A 16,304-nucleotide genomic window follows, 5' to 3' on the forward strand; every position below is an offset into this window, starting at 1 on the left:
GAGTATTGTTGAAATTTGCACCCAGTGTTAGGTAAGGAATTTTTATTATGTTCATGTCATTAAGTACAGCATATGCTTTCAGAAGGTAGTCACTTTGTTGAGAATCACTATTTTATCCCCTTTGACACATTTACTTGTAAATATGGCAAAATACATTAACTGTAAGTATACAGTAGTGCTGCTTACCATACTGGGTAAATTTACTTCTGCTATTAAGTTTTCCCCACCATTCTTTCCTGGAATTTTTCTCATCAGAAAAGTAGGTGTGGGTTTGTCTGCTTTCTCATGGTTTGATGCTATGGTCTTTGTTGAAAGTTCTGTGATAAGTGGCTTGCTGGTTGAATTAGCTACAAGAGAAATATTTGAGGAAGAGCATGGTAAATCCTCTGGCTTCCAGTGTCTTGCTCCACTTAGTTCTTGCACTAGAGGAATGGTGGTACGAACAGTCTGCTCCCTCATACTCCCATGGTACTTTTTATTTTTCAACACAGTCCATCCTGCAAGTTAATACTGAATTAGTTATTGATCTCTATTCATGACACCTTGCTCTCTCTCTCTGGAGATTTTCCTAATGTGAATCCTTCCCCAAACATTCAAATATTAAAGGATATTTCAAGGAACATTTGAAATAAATGCTAAGGATTTCAGCTTGCTAGTCTGGCTATAACACAAGTGAAGTAGTTATTACTTACTTACACAGAGAAATGAGAATACGTATGTGAAAAGAAGGAATTTCTAGACTATATACATGCTTGCTGGATGATTAAGCCCTTACTACTTAAAAACTCCTTCGGACCCTCATTTCCAACCCTTCCAAGGACATCCCTGAGACCTTGCATTCACCCCAGATTTATGCACTCTTGATAAACTTATCCAGCTCTTCCCTTAGTAAATGACCAGAATTATTATTACAGTATTATTATTTTTATGAGGACACAAGTAAAATAGAACATTACAGAATACTACAGTATATAATATTTAGAACAGGATACCAAGGGTACCAGTACTGAGAGTAGGTCATGATTTAAACGTTAAAGAATAATTTTCCTCTAAACCTTCAAAGTAATAATTATGAGAAAATCTTGAAAGAGTGAAATGACAGACAGCTCGAGGAAAAAACTATGGATTAATGATGACAAAACATGCTATGCATTTTTCTATCTAATCATACCGTACTTACCATTTTTGTCTAACTTTACAGAATATTTTTCCTCTAAACCCTCCAAAGTAACAATTATGAAGAAATTTTGAAAGAGTGGATTGTCAGACATCTTGAGAAAAAACTGTGGATTAATGATGACGTCGTATGCCACGCATTCTTCACCAGCTGAAATGATTTAAGAAGTCAATTTAAGCAGAATTTGTGCAGTTAATACTATATAACATACTGGTATATAAAATATAAGTAATTAGTTGCATTAATATGTATTATAATTCACAATGTGTGCAATAGTAGAGGGAAAACTGTGTCAAGGGAAATCATTGACTAAGTTAATAAGATCTCGCATTATGCAGCATTAAATACAGGATGACAAGAATTAACAAGACAGACTACAACATAGAAAAAGAATGAAAATGAAAGATTAAGAGGAGAACCAGATTCATGCATTTTAATTTGCAATGGAAATAATACAAATATAATACACTCTACAATATGTAGATTTTTGCTCACAATCATAAGTGTCTTCAATTTCCTTATTTGTCAGCTGTTTGTCATGTTATGTGAGTAGTTCCTCTACTTCCTGTTGGGGAACTGCTAAAGATATTCACTACTTATTTCAACAACTTCCAACAGGCACTGATAGCGAACTCCTTGCCTATAACACTTGCCTCCGTGATGTTTTTAGCATGTGCAATGTTATATTTTCAATCATACTCAAAATATTACAAAAAAGTGCATGCTGTGTAATACTGAAAAATTTTTAAGGGCAGCAATCATGCCTTCTCTTTAAGGTTTGCAGTATGGAAGTTGTCTGGGGAACAGGAACACAAAAGACCCCAGAGTAATTATGTCAGTTCACATTTCTGTCAAAGAACATGATAAGGCAAATGTTGATAGCTAGAAAGCTGACAGGGTGCATAATGGGAACTTTTAAAACAAGGGGAAATAGTGCCAATGGTGACTTGAAATGGCTTCTGCTCTCTTAGTTTAAAGTATTGATCAGTACTGATGTCCCGGTCAGGGCAGAGCAGATATCGGTATTGGACAGATATAAAAATTATTTACAGCCCGCATAAAGCCAAAAAAGTATTGAAATTACCGGAAATGCCTCAAAGTCCTAAATATTTATGCGTTAGAGCGGAGGAGAGATATGTGATAGTGCATACGTGGAAAGTACTCGAGGGCCTGGTTTCAAATCTGCTCGCTGCCATAACAAGATACTGGAGTGAGAGAGACAGGAGAAGTGCAAAATCAACCCAGTGAAAAACACCATAAGAGAACATTGTATTAACATCCATGGCCCCAGACAATTCAACCTCTTAGCAGAACATATTATTATTATGATCAAAACCAAGTGCTAAACCCACAAGGGTCATACAGCACTTCTCCAGAAAATATCAAAATCACTGATGGGACATGTGAAGAAGTCTTCAAGAGGAAACTGGACAGATATCTTCATTAAGTGCCAGATCAACAAGGCTGTGATAGATTTGTGGGCTAGCCCCACTCCACAAAGGGGGCAGTAAAGCAACAGCAAAGAACTACAGACCAATAGCACTAACATCCCATATCATAAAAAAATTTGAAAGGGTCCTAAGAAGCAAGATCACCACCCATCTAGAAACCCATCAGTTACACAACCCAGGGCAACATGGGTTTAGAACAGGTCACTCCTGTCTGTCTCAACTATTGGATCACTACGACAAGGTCCTAAATGCACTAGAAGACAAAAAGAATGCAGATGTAAAATATACAGACTTTGCAAAAGCCTTCGACAAGTGTGACCATGGCGTAATAGCGCACAAAATGCGTGCTAAAGGAATAACAGGAAAAGTCGGTCGATGGATCTATAATTTCCTCACTAACAGAACACAGAGAGTAGTCGTCAACAGATTAAAGTCCGAGGCAGCTATGGTGAAAAGCTCTGTTCCACAAGGCACAGTACTCGCTCCCATCTTGTTCCTCATCCTCATATCCGACATAGACAAGGATGTCAGCCACAGCACCGTGTCTTCCTTTGCAGATGACACCCGAATCTGCATGACAGTGTCTTCCATTGCAGACACTGCAAGGCTCCAGGCGGACATCAACCAAATCTTTCAGTGGGCTGCAGAAAACAATATGAAGTTCAACGATGAGAAATTTCAATTACTCAGATATGGTAAACATGAGGAAATTAAATCTTCATCAGAGTACAAAACAAATTCTGGCCACAAAATAGAGCGAAACACCAACGTCAAAGACCTGGGAGTGATCATGTCTGAGGATCTCACCTTCAAGGACCATAACATTGTATCAATCGCATCTGCTAGAAAAATGACAGGATGGATAATGAGAACCTTCAAAACTAGGGAGGCCAAGCCCATGATGACACTCTTCAGGTCACTTGTTCTATCTAGGCTGGAATATTGCTGCACACTAACAGCACCTTTCAAGGCAGGTGAAATTGCCGACCTAGAAAATGTACAGAGAACTTTCACAGCGCGCATAACGGAGATAAAACGCCTCAATTACTGGGAGCGCTTGAGGTTCCTAAACCTGTATTCCCTGGAATGCAGGAGGGAGAGATACATGATTATATACACCTAGTGCCAAACTTGCACACGAAAATCACTCACTACGAAAGCAAAAGACTTGGCAGACGATGCACCATCCCCCCAATGAAAAGCAGGGGTGTCACTAGCACGTTAAGAGACCATACAATAAGTGTCAGGGGCCCGAGACTGTTCAGCTGCCTCCCAGCACACATAAGGGGGATTACCAACAGACCCCTGGCAGTCTTCAAGCTGGCACTGGACAAGCACCTAAAGTCAGTTCCTGATCAGCCGGGCTGTGGCTCGTATGTTGGTTTGTGTGCAGCCAGCAGCAACAGCCTGGTTGATCAGACTCTGATCCACCAGGAGGCCTGGTCACAGACCGGGCCGCGGGGGCGTTGACCCCGGAACTCTCTCCAGGTAAACTCCAGGTAGTGTGCCACCAGCAGCAACAGCCTAGTTGACTAGGCAAGCACCTGGCAAACCAGGCCCAAAGCCTGGCACCAGGAGTAGAAAAATTCGAAAATCATCAAAGGTAGTACGTGTACGTGTATTTCAACAAGTCCCCATAGTATTTTTGAACAATTCTGGATGTAATGCAGTAATATAGTACTTCAAGGCCGTTTTATTTCCCTTTCTTAACATACTATAAATTATCTTACATTTCGCCTTTTCATTGTGAGGTTCGCCAATAGACATAGGCACGCGGAAGTCTGATGCTGCTTCTGACTCCAGGATAGCAATCAGTTCATCATCAGTTATGTCTTCAGGGGCACTGATGGCATCTGAGGTGCAAATGTTGATAAACACCTTTTTCTTCTCGTTATCATGGGTCTTCACACAGCAACCTGTAACAAAGGATTTTGCTTTCACAGTATTCTCATGGAAAGGTCAAATAATCAAATGGATTCAAAGTAATTCTTTCATCACTGAACATTAATAAAACTTATAATTGCTGCTACTGATTTGTATTGGTTCTGTAAATTCCCTCAATGTCTACTTGTTCGTCTTCAAATTTCAGAATACTACATGTATACGATACACTACCGAGAATGTGCTATTTTATTTCTGCACAATACTGTACAATTACATTATAAAACAATATATGAATTTACAATTTATAAATGCCCCAAGATACATACATCTGCGCTTAAAAACGGGACACGGCGATGTGGCAGTAATTATAACATATACTTAAGAAAGCTCCTGAAAGGCGGTTCCTTGATGTGGAAGGCTCTTGGTCCAAGGAGTTGGATCTCTTCTTCCCTTTCACAGATCGACCCAAATTATTGTAAACCCCTATGGGTTTAGTATTTCCACCTCTTTACAGTGGTACTACTACTAATAATAGTAATAATAAAAGTGAAACTGCATCTGCCTCTTGGACTACTGCATCAGCCTATCCGGACCTCCATCTAGTGCACTAGTGTCCTCAACAGAATTAATGGATGGAAGCGTTGGAAGGCAAAGGTAGTATTTTATAAATGGAGTAGTGGTGGGGGTGTTGTAGGGGTAAAGGAGTGTCTGCTGGATGGAGGAGTAAAAGAGGGAGAAGTAATGGAGGGGAAAGGAGTGTTAGATCGAAAAGGAGTACCCCACAGCTCGGTTGGTAGCACATTCAGCTCGCACGGTGAGTGTTCGTGGTTCGATCCCCGGTACGGATGAAAACATTGGGCGTGTTTCCTTAAGACACCTGCTGTCCCTGCGCACCTAGCAACAAAGTAGGTACCTGAGTGTTAGCCGACCGGTGTGGGGTTGCATCCTAGGACCAAAATTAACATATGTTGCCCGAAATGTTCAGCATAACCAGGGGCTTTCTACATACGTCGTTGATGTTAGCTAGGTCTGTATAAGTTGTATCGTATACTTGTAGAAATAAAGAATATTATATTACTGGAAGGGGAATGAGTGTTGAAAGAGGATGAGACAAGGCCGGGAGTAGAAACCCAAATCACTGACTCATGCTACCTTGCATGTGTAAACAGGAAGAACTCGCGTAACCATCGCGTCCACGCTACACACACACCATTTTATAATTACATTTTCCAAACAAGTTTAAGACACAAATAAATATGTTCATTTAGTTTTAAAACATCAATACACTTTTTTTTTTACATACACCCTACTGCACCTTACACATAATCGACAAAACTGATTATCTTATTATCAAATTTGTATGCACCATACAAGTAACTCTGAATATATTCTGGTTATTTAGTTTACTTTAATCCGTGTATTAGGGATACACGGAGCTTCAATGACACGGTGAAGTCATTAAGGTTTAAATACGATACATCAACAAAACCAATCAATGGAAATAAATGGTATAAAATACCGACACGGTGGAAATATAAACACTTAAGCACTATAATGTGATCCTTCATTGACAGTTACCCAAGTTTTTAGACTTCTTCACTCTACTCCGAAGACTGTCACATGCACCTTTCTCCACCAGATCCAGCATTCCCATCCTATATATAGCCACGTATGTTTCACCCAGGTAGATCTGTTTGTGACTTGATAAAGCCCACTGCGTGAGCCAAACGTTATCAATAAAGGATTACATTATACTGCTTAAGTGTTTATATTTCCAAAACCAATCAAACTCCACCAGGAAGGATGAGTTTCAAAAATTCCGTTACGCAGGATGGTTTTCCTGCCATATTCAAACACGATGGTTTTCGTTATATATTCCATTATGTACGATGCTTTTTTCTACCATGTGGTGACCTGTACTTAACTGGAGTGGTGACTATCAAAAACAACTAATTCCGATCACAACCTAATCGAAGTCCAGACGTACATGCATAGGGGTCCTGATCAGCAGAATGCATGTACCTGTGAAGGTGTCTTCACAAAATACAACTTCAACAACAAGAACATCAACTGGGACCAGGTAAACCATGTCCTAAACGAAACATGGGAAAATGTCTTAAATGACATGGATCCAAACCAGTGCCTTGAAAGGATCAACTTCCTGGCAGCCGAAGCATGTTCTAGGCATATTCCCCTAAGAAAGAAGAGCAGGAGTAAACTGGAGAGAGAAAGACGCTCCCTCTAAAGAAGACGACGAAGAGTCACTGAGCTCCTCAGGAGTGCTAGAATATCTGATACACGAAAGGAGGCGCTGACCAGGGAAGTGGAAACTATCGAACTTAAGTCAAATGACTCTTACAGGAACCAGGAGAGGTAGGAGGAGCTTAAAGCTATTTGTGAAATTGAAAGAAATTCAAAATATTTCTTTTCATATGCCAAAAACAAGGCAAATACCACATCTAGTATCGGGCCCTTACTCAGACAGGATGGGACTTGCACAGATGACAACGAGGAAATGAGTGAAATATTGAAATCCCAGTACGACTCTGTGTTTAGTGAACCACTAATCGGTCTGAGGATCGACGACCCAAATGATTTCTTCATGAATGAGCCTCAAAACTCCATAAATGTATGCCAGATTTCCGACATTACCCTAACTCCGATAGATTTCGAAAAAGCCATTGACAACATGCCTATGCACTCAGCCCCGGGCCCAGACTCGTGGAACTCTGTTTTCATTAAGAACTGCAAGAAACCCCTCTCGTGTGCCCTAAGTACACTATGGAGGAGGAGCTTGGACATGGGTGAAATTCCACAGTCAATTCCACAGTAAAACAACGGATATAGCCCCACTCCATAAAGGTGGCAGCAAAGCATTAGCTAAGAACTATAGACCAATAGCTCTGACGTCCCACATCAAAAAAATCTTTGAAAGAGTGCTAAGAAGCAGGATTGCAAATCACCTGGAGTCCCAAAATCTGCACAATCCAGGGCAACATGGGTTCAGGGCAGGTCGCTCCTGCCTCTCACAACTACTGGATCATTATGACATGGCCTTGGATGCACTGGAAGAAAATCAGAATGCAGATGTAATATACACAGACTTTACAAAAGCATTTGACAAATGCGATCATGGCATAATAGCCCATAATACCACACTTTATATACAAAAAAGCGTCACAAGTACTATCACCAATCATTGCAACACTCTTTAACAAATCCATTGAATCCTCCACCTTCCCTACAGTTCTCAAAATAGCAAGGGTCACCCCGATCCATAAAGGAGGAGACCAAACAGAGTTGAATAACTATAGGCCAATATCCAATTTACACCCTCTCTCAAAAATCTTCGAAAAATTAATTCATAAACGAATCCACTCCTACCTCATCTCCCATAACATTCTCAACCCCTGCCAATTTGGCGTAATAGCCCATAAAATGCGTGCTAAAGGAATAGCCTTACCACACTTTATATACAAAAAAGCGTCACAAGTACTATCACCAATCATTGCAACACTCTTTAACAAATCCATTGAATCCTCCACCTTCCCTACAGTTCTCAAAATAGCAAGGGTCACCCCGATCCATAAAGGAGGAGACCAAACAGAGTTGAATAACTATAGGCCAATATCCAATTTACACCCTCTCTCAAAAATCTTCGAAAAATTAATTCATAAACGAATCCACTCCTACCTCATCTCCCATAACATTCTCAACCCCTGCCAATTTGGATTCAGGCCTAATAAAAATACTAATGATGCTATTATACACATGCTAGAACATATATACACTGCAATAGAGGAAAAAGAAGTCCCACTGGGGATCTTCATTGACTTACGTAAAGCTTTTGATACAGTTGACCATGACTTGCTCCACGTAAAATTGTCACACTATGGTATTAGAGGGCACTCCCTCAACTACCTCAAGTCTTACCTCACCAACAGAAGCCAATATGTATACGCAAATGGGGCAAGCTCTTCCGCACAACCAATTACAGTTGGTGTCCCACAGGGAAGTGTCCTTGGTCCTCTTCTCTTTATCCTATACATAAATGACCTACCAAATGCTTCGCAATTACTCAAACCCACACTTTTTGCAGATGACACCACATACGTCTTCTCTCACCCGAGCCCAGTCACGCTAGCAAATACTGTAAACACCGAATTACAGAAAATATCTACCTGGATGAGGACTAACAAACTTACACTAAACATTGACAAAACCTACTTCATTCAGTTTGGTAGCAGAGCTACAGATGTACCTCTTAACATAACGATAAACGGATAACCTATCACAAAGCTAACAGAGGGAAAATTCTTAGGAATCCACCTCGATAATAGACTCAAATTTCATACACATATACAACAAATTTCTAAGAAAATTTCCAAGACTGTAGGCATACTATCGAAGATACGGTACTATGTTTCACAGTCAGCCCTCCTGGCCCTTTATCACTCTCTTATTTACCCCTATCTCACCTATGGAATTTGTGCAGGGGGCTCAACAACAACTAACCATCTCAGACCACTAATTACCCAACAAAAGGCTGCAGTTAGAATGATAACAAATTCTCACTACAGGCAGCACACTCAACCAATATTCAAAACACTCAACCTACTCACCATACAAAACATCCATACTTATTATTGCACTTATTACATACATAGAACACTTAACTCTGATATTAACCCTCCCCTCAAACATCTCCTTGCCAACCTCAACAGAACACATGACCATAATACAAGGCACAGATCACTCTTTGATGTTCCTCGTGTCCATCTCACGCTATGCAAAAACTCAATGCACATAAAAGGCCCTAAAATCTGGAATTCATTACCTGTAAATATAAAAGAAACACTACCTGTTTATAAATTCAAGTCTCTTCTCAAAGTTCACTTACTCAAAACCAAATAAATACTGAATAACTGAACCATATAAATTGTATATCACAATTATATCACACAAATGTTAAACCTAACTTTGTTATTTTTTAAATACACTACCTAACAGAATACTCCATTCTACTGAATGAACAGCAATGCATGCAACCATTGGACCTGTCTTTGTAATACTCATTTGTATTTTATAGTTATCTGTTTACAATAATGTCTTATCACTGATTTCATCATTGCTTAGTTAATCTTAAGTTAATTTTAAGCCAGCCCGTAATGCTATGCATATAAGTGGCTTTGGCATGCTGCTCTTACCTGTATTTTTGTACCTCTGTTTGTATGCTAAATTTCTAAATAAATAAATAAATAAATAAATAAAAGTGGGGAGATGGATCTTCAACTTCCTAACAAATCGAACACAAAGAGCAGTGGTCAACAGAGTTAAATCGGAGGCTGCCATAGTGAAGAGCTCTGTTCCACAAGGCACAGTACTCGCCCCATCTTATTCCTTATCCTCATATCAGACATAGACAGAGATATACACAACAGCACCGTATCATCCTTTGCGGATGATACTAGGATCTGCATGAGGCTGTCATCTGCTGAGGACGAGGTTAACCTCCAAGAAGATATAAACAAAGTTTTCCAGTGGGCAACGGTAAACAATATGATGTTCAATGAGGACAAATTCCAACTACTCCGTTATGGAAAACTGGAGGAGATAATAACTAGAACAGAGTATACTACTGACTCCGGCCATACAATAGAGTGGAAAAATAATGTAAGGGACCTGGGAGTAGTAATGTCTGAGGATCTCACTTTCAAGGATCACAACAGTGCCACGATCACAAGTGCAAAGAAAATGATAGGATGGATAATGAGAACTTTCAAAACGAGAGATGCCAAGCCAATGATGATCCTTTTCAAATCACTTGTTCTCTCTAGGCTGGAATACTGCTGTACATTAACATCTCCATTCAAAGCAGGTGAAATCGCAGATCTAGAGAGTGTACAGAGATCCTTTACTGCACGTATAAGTTCTGTCAAGCAGCTTAACTACTGGGAACGCTTGGAAGCACTTGACTTGTACTCGTTGGAACGCAGGAGGGAGAGATATATCATAATCTACACTTGGAAAATCTTGGAAGGAATGGTCCCAAATCTGCACACCGAATCACTCCCTACGAAAGTAAAAGACTGGGCAGGCGATGCAAAATGCCCCCAATAAAAAGTAGGGGCGCAATTGGTACACTAAGGGAAAACACCATAAGTGTCCGGGGCCCAAAACTGTTCAACAGCCTCCCATCAAGCATTAGGGGAATTGCCAATAAGCCCCTGGCTGCCTTCAAGAGAGAGCTGGACAGATACCTAAAGTCAGTGCCGGATCAGCCGGGCTGTGGCTCGTACGTTGGACTGCGTGCGGCCAGCAGTAACAGCCTAGTTGATCAGGCCCTGATCCATCGGGAGGCCTGGTCATGGACCGGGCCGCGGGGGCGTTGATCCCCAGAATAACCTCCAGGTAACCTGTACTTAGCAGTGGTGACCTGTGCTTAACTCAGTGGTGACCTGTACTTAACCCAGTGGTGACCTGTACTTAACTCAGTGGTGACCTGTACTTAACTCAGTGGTGACCTGTACTTAACTCAGTGGTGACCTGTACTTAACTCAGTGGTGACCTGTACTTAACTCCGTGAAGAAGTGGCCTGTGTGCTCCCCGTGGACTGAACCAAGATGCCCTCCATTCAGCAACTTTACCAGCAGCTTAAGGAAGAATTGAGGGTAGCGAAGATGGAGATATGGCGATTGACTGAGGAAAACAAGAGGATTCGTAGTAGTCCTCCTGTTTCGAGTCCTCAGGTCAAGAAGGGATCGTGGTCAGTGGCTGGACAGCAGGGGACGAAGTTGACGATCAAGAAGACGAATGGAAAGCCAGAAACGATGAAGAAGAAAGAGACTGCTGTGGAAACTGTTGTGGAAACTTCCAACGCATTCTCGGTGCTACCCGACGAATGTGAGTCGACTACTGGGACCGTCACGACGAACGACAACAAGGAAGGTAAGAATATTGTTGTTGTTGGGGATAGCCAGGTTAGATACATGGATAGGGCGTTCTGCTTGAAGGACGGGGGTAGGAGACAGAGGGTTTGCTTTCCTGGGGCTGGGATGAAGGATATTGTTAGCCGTCTAGATGACATCATGAGAGGTAATGGGAGCAATCCTATTATCTGTCTCAGTGCTGGAGGCAACGATGTTGGCAGACGTAGAAGTGAGGACCTGATTAGCAGGTATAGGTCAGCAATAGAGATAATTAGGAGGAAGGGTGGGAACCCTGTCATATGTGGTATTTTGCCAAGGAGAGGAGTTGGAAACGAATGGTTGTCCAGGGCAATTGGTGTCAATTGCTGGCTGGACAAATACTGTAAGGAAAGTGCGGTAACATTTGTTGACAACTGGCACCTCTTCTATGGCAGAAATAACATGTATGCCAGGGATGGGGTTCACTTATCTAGGTCTGGGGTGGGGGCACTGGCAACGGCAGTGGAAGGAGCTGTTAGGGCTTTAAACTAGGAATAGATAGTGGTATGGGTTTTGGCGAGAACACAGTGAAGTCCCAGTGTAGTAATACTACGAGTTCTAGGAGAACTAGTAATAGGCAAAATGAGGTGGATATTGGAAAGTCAGTGACACTAGGCGATAAGGACAATAATAGGTTTAGTGGAAAAACTGAAATGAGCAGGAAGGGTAAAGAAAAAGTAGGGTCATTAAATGTACATTATGCTAATACCCGTAGTGCTAGGAATAAGTTGGAAGAGTTGAGATTAGTTGCTAGTGCAGGTAATATTGATGTATTTGCAATCACTGAGACGTGGTTTAATTCAAAAAGTCGAGACATGCCTGCAGAATGTCACATTCAGGGTTTTAAATTGTTCCAAGTAGACAGAAGTATCGGGAAGGGGGGTGGGGTGGCACTGTATGTCCAAGATCACTTGAACTGTTGCATTAAAACGGGTATTAAGTCTGAAGCAACACATACAGAGTCTGTTTGGATAGAATTTTCAGAGGGACATAAAAAATTGATTTTAGGTGTAATATACCGTCCCCCAAACTTAAATAGGGACCAAGGGAGACTACTATGGAAGGAAATTGTTAAGGCCACTAGGCACGATAACATAGTAATTCTAGGAGACTTTAACTTTTGTCATATTGATTGGAATTTCTTGACTGGGAATCTAGAATCAAACGACTTCTTAGAAATAGTTCAGGATTGTTTTTTTGAAGCAGTTTGTCACAGAGCCTACAATGGGAAATAACCTGCTTGACTTGGTTTTGGCAAACAAGGAAACCCTTGTAAATAATTTAGAATTTACAGAGGAACTTGGCACAAGCGATCACAAATCAATTACCTTTAGCATTGAATGGAAGTATGATAGTAGGGATAATTCAGTACTGGTCCCAGATTTTCGCTTAGCAGATTACAATGAGCTTAGAGAACACTTATCATCTGTAGACTGGAGTAACGAAGAGAGCTATCAGTATGACAGCTTTCTTAACACAATACATTCTGCCCAAAGGACATTTATCCCATATAAGGAAATTAGATCGAATAGAAATGATCCCAAATGGATTAATAATAGGCTCAAATATCTTTTAGGTCAGAAGAAAGGAATTTATAGGCGTATCAAAAGAGGCGAGGGTCATCTTATGAACCAGTATATTGACATCAAGAGGGACGTTAAAAAGGGGATAAGAAAAGCTAAACGGGACTATGAAATTAAAGTTGCTACCTGGTTACCTGGAGGTTACCTGGAGGTTATTCCGGGGATCAACGTCCCCGCGGCCCGGTCCATGACCAGGCCTCCCGATGGATCAGGGCCTGATCAACTAGGCTGTTACTGCTGGTCGCATGCAGTCCAACGTACGAGCCACAGCCCGGCTGATCCGGCACTGACTTTAGGAATCTGTCCAGCTCTCTCTTGAAGGCAGCCAGGGTTTTTTTGGCAATTCCCCTAATGCTTGATGGGAGGCTGTTGAACAGTTTTGGGCCCCGGACACTTATGGTGTTTTCCCTTAGTGTACCAATTGCGCCCCTACTTTTTATTGGGGGCATTTTGCATCGCCTGCCCAGTATTTTACTTTCGTAGGGAGTGATTTCTGTGTGCAGATTCAAAAACCCAAAAAGTTTTTTCCAGATTTATAGAACAAAAGTTAGAGATAAGATAGGTCCCCTTAAAAATAACTCTGGGCATCTCACTGACAAGGAGAATGAAATGTGCTCTATTCTTAATAATTATTTTCTCTCGGTTTTCACTCAGGAAGACACTGACAATATCCCAGTAATTAATTTTTATAGTGGGCTTGAAGATGATAAATTATGCAATATCACAGTCACCAGCGAAATGGTTATTAAACAGATAGACCGATTAAAGCAAAATAAATCCCCGGGCCCTGATGAACTTTTTTCAAGGGTTCTTAAAGAGTGTAAAATGGAACTCTGTGAACCTTTAACTAATATTTTTAATTTATCTCTTCAAACAGGTGTAGTGCCTGATATGTTTTGGAAGATGGCTAATGTAATTGCTATTTTTAAAGCAGGGGACAAGTCGTTACCGTCAAATTACCGCCCAATAAGCCTAACCTCAATTGTAGGTAAATTACTAGTCAATTATAGCCGATAATATAAGCCATCTCGATAGGCATAATTTGATTAATGATACTCAACATGGTTTCACCAGGGGCCGTTCCTGCCTAACTAATTTATTAACCTTCTTCAGCCAAGCTTTTGAGGCCGTTGATCAGGATAGAGAATTCGATATTGTTTATTTAGATTTTAGTAAGGCTTTTGATAGAGTACCACATCAGAGACTGTTGAAGAAAGTGGCTGCTCATGGCATTGGGGGAAAAATGCTGTCATGGATCGAGTCATGGCTTACTAATAGGAAGCAGAGAGTGTGCATAAATGGGGTTAAATCTGAGTGGGGATCTGTAACAAGTGGCATTCCGCAGGTATCAGTTTTAGGTCCATTGTTGTTTATAATATATATAAACGACCTTGACGAGGGAATTACTAGTGACATAAGCAAATCTGCTGATGACACGAAGATAGGTAGGATAATCGATTCAGACGTTGATGTCTCACAACTTCAGGAGGATCTAGACAAACTCAATTCGTGGTCAGAAAAGTGGCAGATGTAGTTCAATGTAGATACATGTAAAGTTCTAAAGCTCGGAAATGTTCATAACCCTAGCACCTACCAGCTTAATAATGTTGAACTTAGCAGTATAGAATGCGAAAAGGACTTGGGGGTTATGGTAAGCAGCAACCTTAAACCAAGACAGCAATGCCTAAGCGTACGTAATAAGGCAAATAGATTATTGGGATTTATATCAAGAAGTGTAAGCAACAGAAGTCCAGAGGTCATACTGCAGCTTTATACATCATTAGTAAGGCCTCACCTAGATTATGCAGCTCAGTTCTGGTCTCCATATTACAGAATGGACATAAATTCGTTAGAAAACATTCAGCGTAGAATGACTAAATTAATACATAGCATTAGAAATCTACCTTATGAAGAAAGATTGAAGACTCTTAAGTTACATTCACTTGTTAGACGAAGAATGAGGGGAGACCTGATCGAAGTGTAAGTGGAAGATGGGTATAAATAAAGGGGATATAAATAAGGTCGTGAGGATATCTCTCCAAGAAAGAACCCGCAGTAATGGATTTAAATTAGATAAGTTTAGATTTAGAAAGGACATAGGAAAGTATTGGTTTGGAAATAGGGTAGTTGATGAGTGGAACAGGCTACCTAGTTGGGTTATTGAGGCTAGGACATTGGGTAGTTTCAAATTTAGGTTGGATAAATATGAGTGAGAGGGGTTGGATTTGAGAGTCTTCAATCTTTCTTGCAGCGCTGTATAGCCCTTGTGGCTTAGCGCTTCTTTTGGGGTCATTTCTATTCGATCTAATTTCCTTATATGGGATAAATGTCCTTTGGGCAGCATGTATTATGTTAAGAAAGCTGTCGTAATGATAGCTCTCTTCGTTACTCCAGTCTACAGATGATAAGTGTTCTCTAAGCCCATTGTAATTTGCTAAGCGAAAATCTGGGACCAGTACTGAATTATCCCTACTATCATACTTCCATTCAATGCTAAAGGCAACTGACTTGTGATCGCTTGTGCCGAGTTCCTCTGTAATTTCTAAATTATTTACAAGGGTTTCCTTGTTTGCCAAAACCAAGTCAAGCAGGTTATTTCCCATTGTAGGCTCTGTGACAAACTGCTTCAAAAAACAATCCTGAACTATTTCTAAGAAGTCGTTTGATTCTAGATTCCCAGTCAAGAAATTCCAATCAATATGACTAAAGTTAAAGTCTCCTAGAATTATTACGTTATCGTGCCTAGTGGCCTTAACAATTTCCTCCCATAGTCGTCTCCCTTGGTCCCTATCTAAGTTTGGGGGACGGTATATTACACCTAAAATCAATTTTTTATGTCGCTCTGAAAATTCTATCCAAACAGACTCTGTATGTGTTGCTTCAGACTTAATACCCGTTTTAATGCAACAGTTCAAGTGATCTCGGACATACAGTGCCACCCCACCCCCTTTCCCGATACTTCTGTCTACTTGGAACAATTTAAAACCCTGAATGTGACATTCTGCAGGCATGTCTCGACTTTTTGAATTAAACCATGTCTCAGTGATTGCAAATACATCAATGTTACCTGCACTAGCAACTAATCTCAACTCCTCAGAGTGAATTATACGGCCTATCTTTGTACCATCAGCAAACTTACTCATGTCACTCGTAATCCCTTCATCAAGGTCATTAATGTAAATTATGAACAAGAGGTATGAACATGATACCTTTCCTGCCATCACGCTGGATGGTTTTCCTA

The 16,304-nt window shown here is 40.7% G+C and overlaps 1 protein-coding gene across 2 annotated transcripts in view; it reads right to left on the reverse strand.

The window, feature by feature from the left end:
* The window catches only part of LOC128687897 (PIH1 domain-containing protein 1-like), an 80,319-nt gene that overhangs the window by 5,669 nt on the left and 58,346 nt on the right, over positions 1-16,304 (reverse strand). For both annotated transcript variants that reach the window (XM_070083522.1, XM_070083521.1), the window contains exons 3-5: positions 4,359-4,544; positions 1,181-1,327; positions 187-497 (exon numbers count right to left, since the gene is read on the reverse strand). In XM_070083522.1, the coding sequence (XP_069939623.1) occupies positions 187-497; positions 1,181-1,327; positions 4,359-4,544 (644 nt within the window). The remainder of the gene's footprint in view (positions 1-186; positions 498-1,180; positions 1,328-4,358; positions 4,545-16,304) is intronic.

The sequence above is a fragment of the Cherax quadricarinatus genome, chromosome 10 (genome assembly GCF_038502225.1).
Source record: "Cherax quadricarinatus isolate ZL_2023a chromosome 10, ASM3850222v1, whole genome shotgun sequence".
NCBI lineage: Eukaryota > Metazoa > Arthropoda > Malacostraca > Decapoda > Parastacidae > Cherax > Cherax quadricarinatus.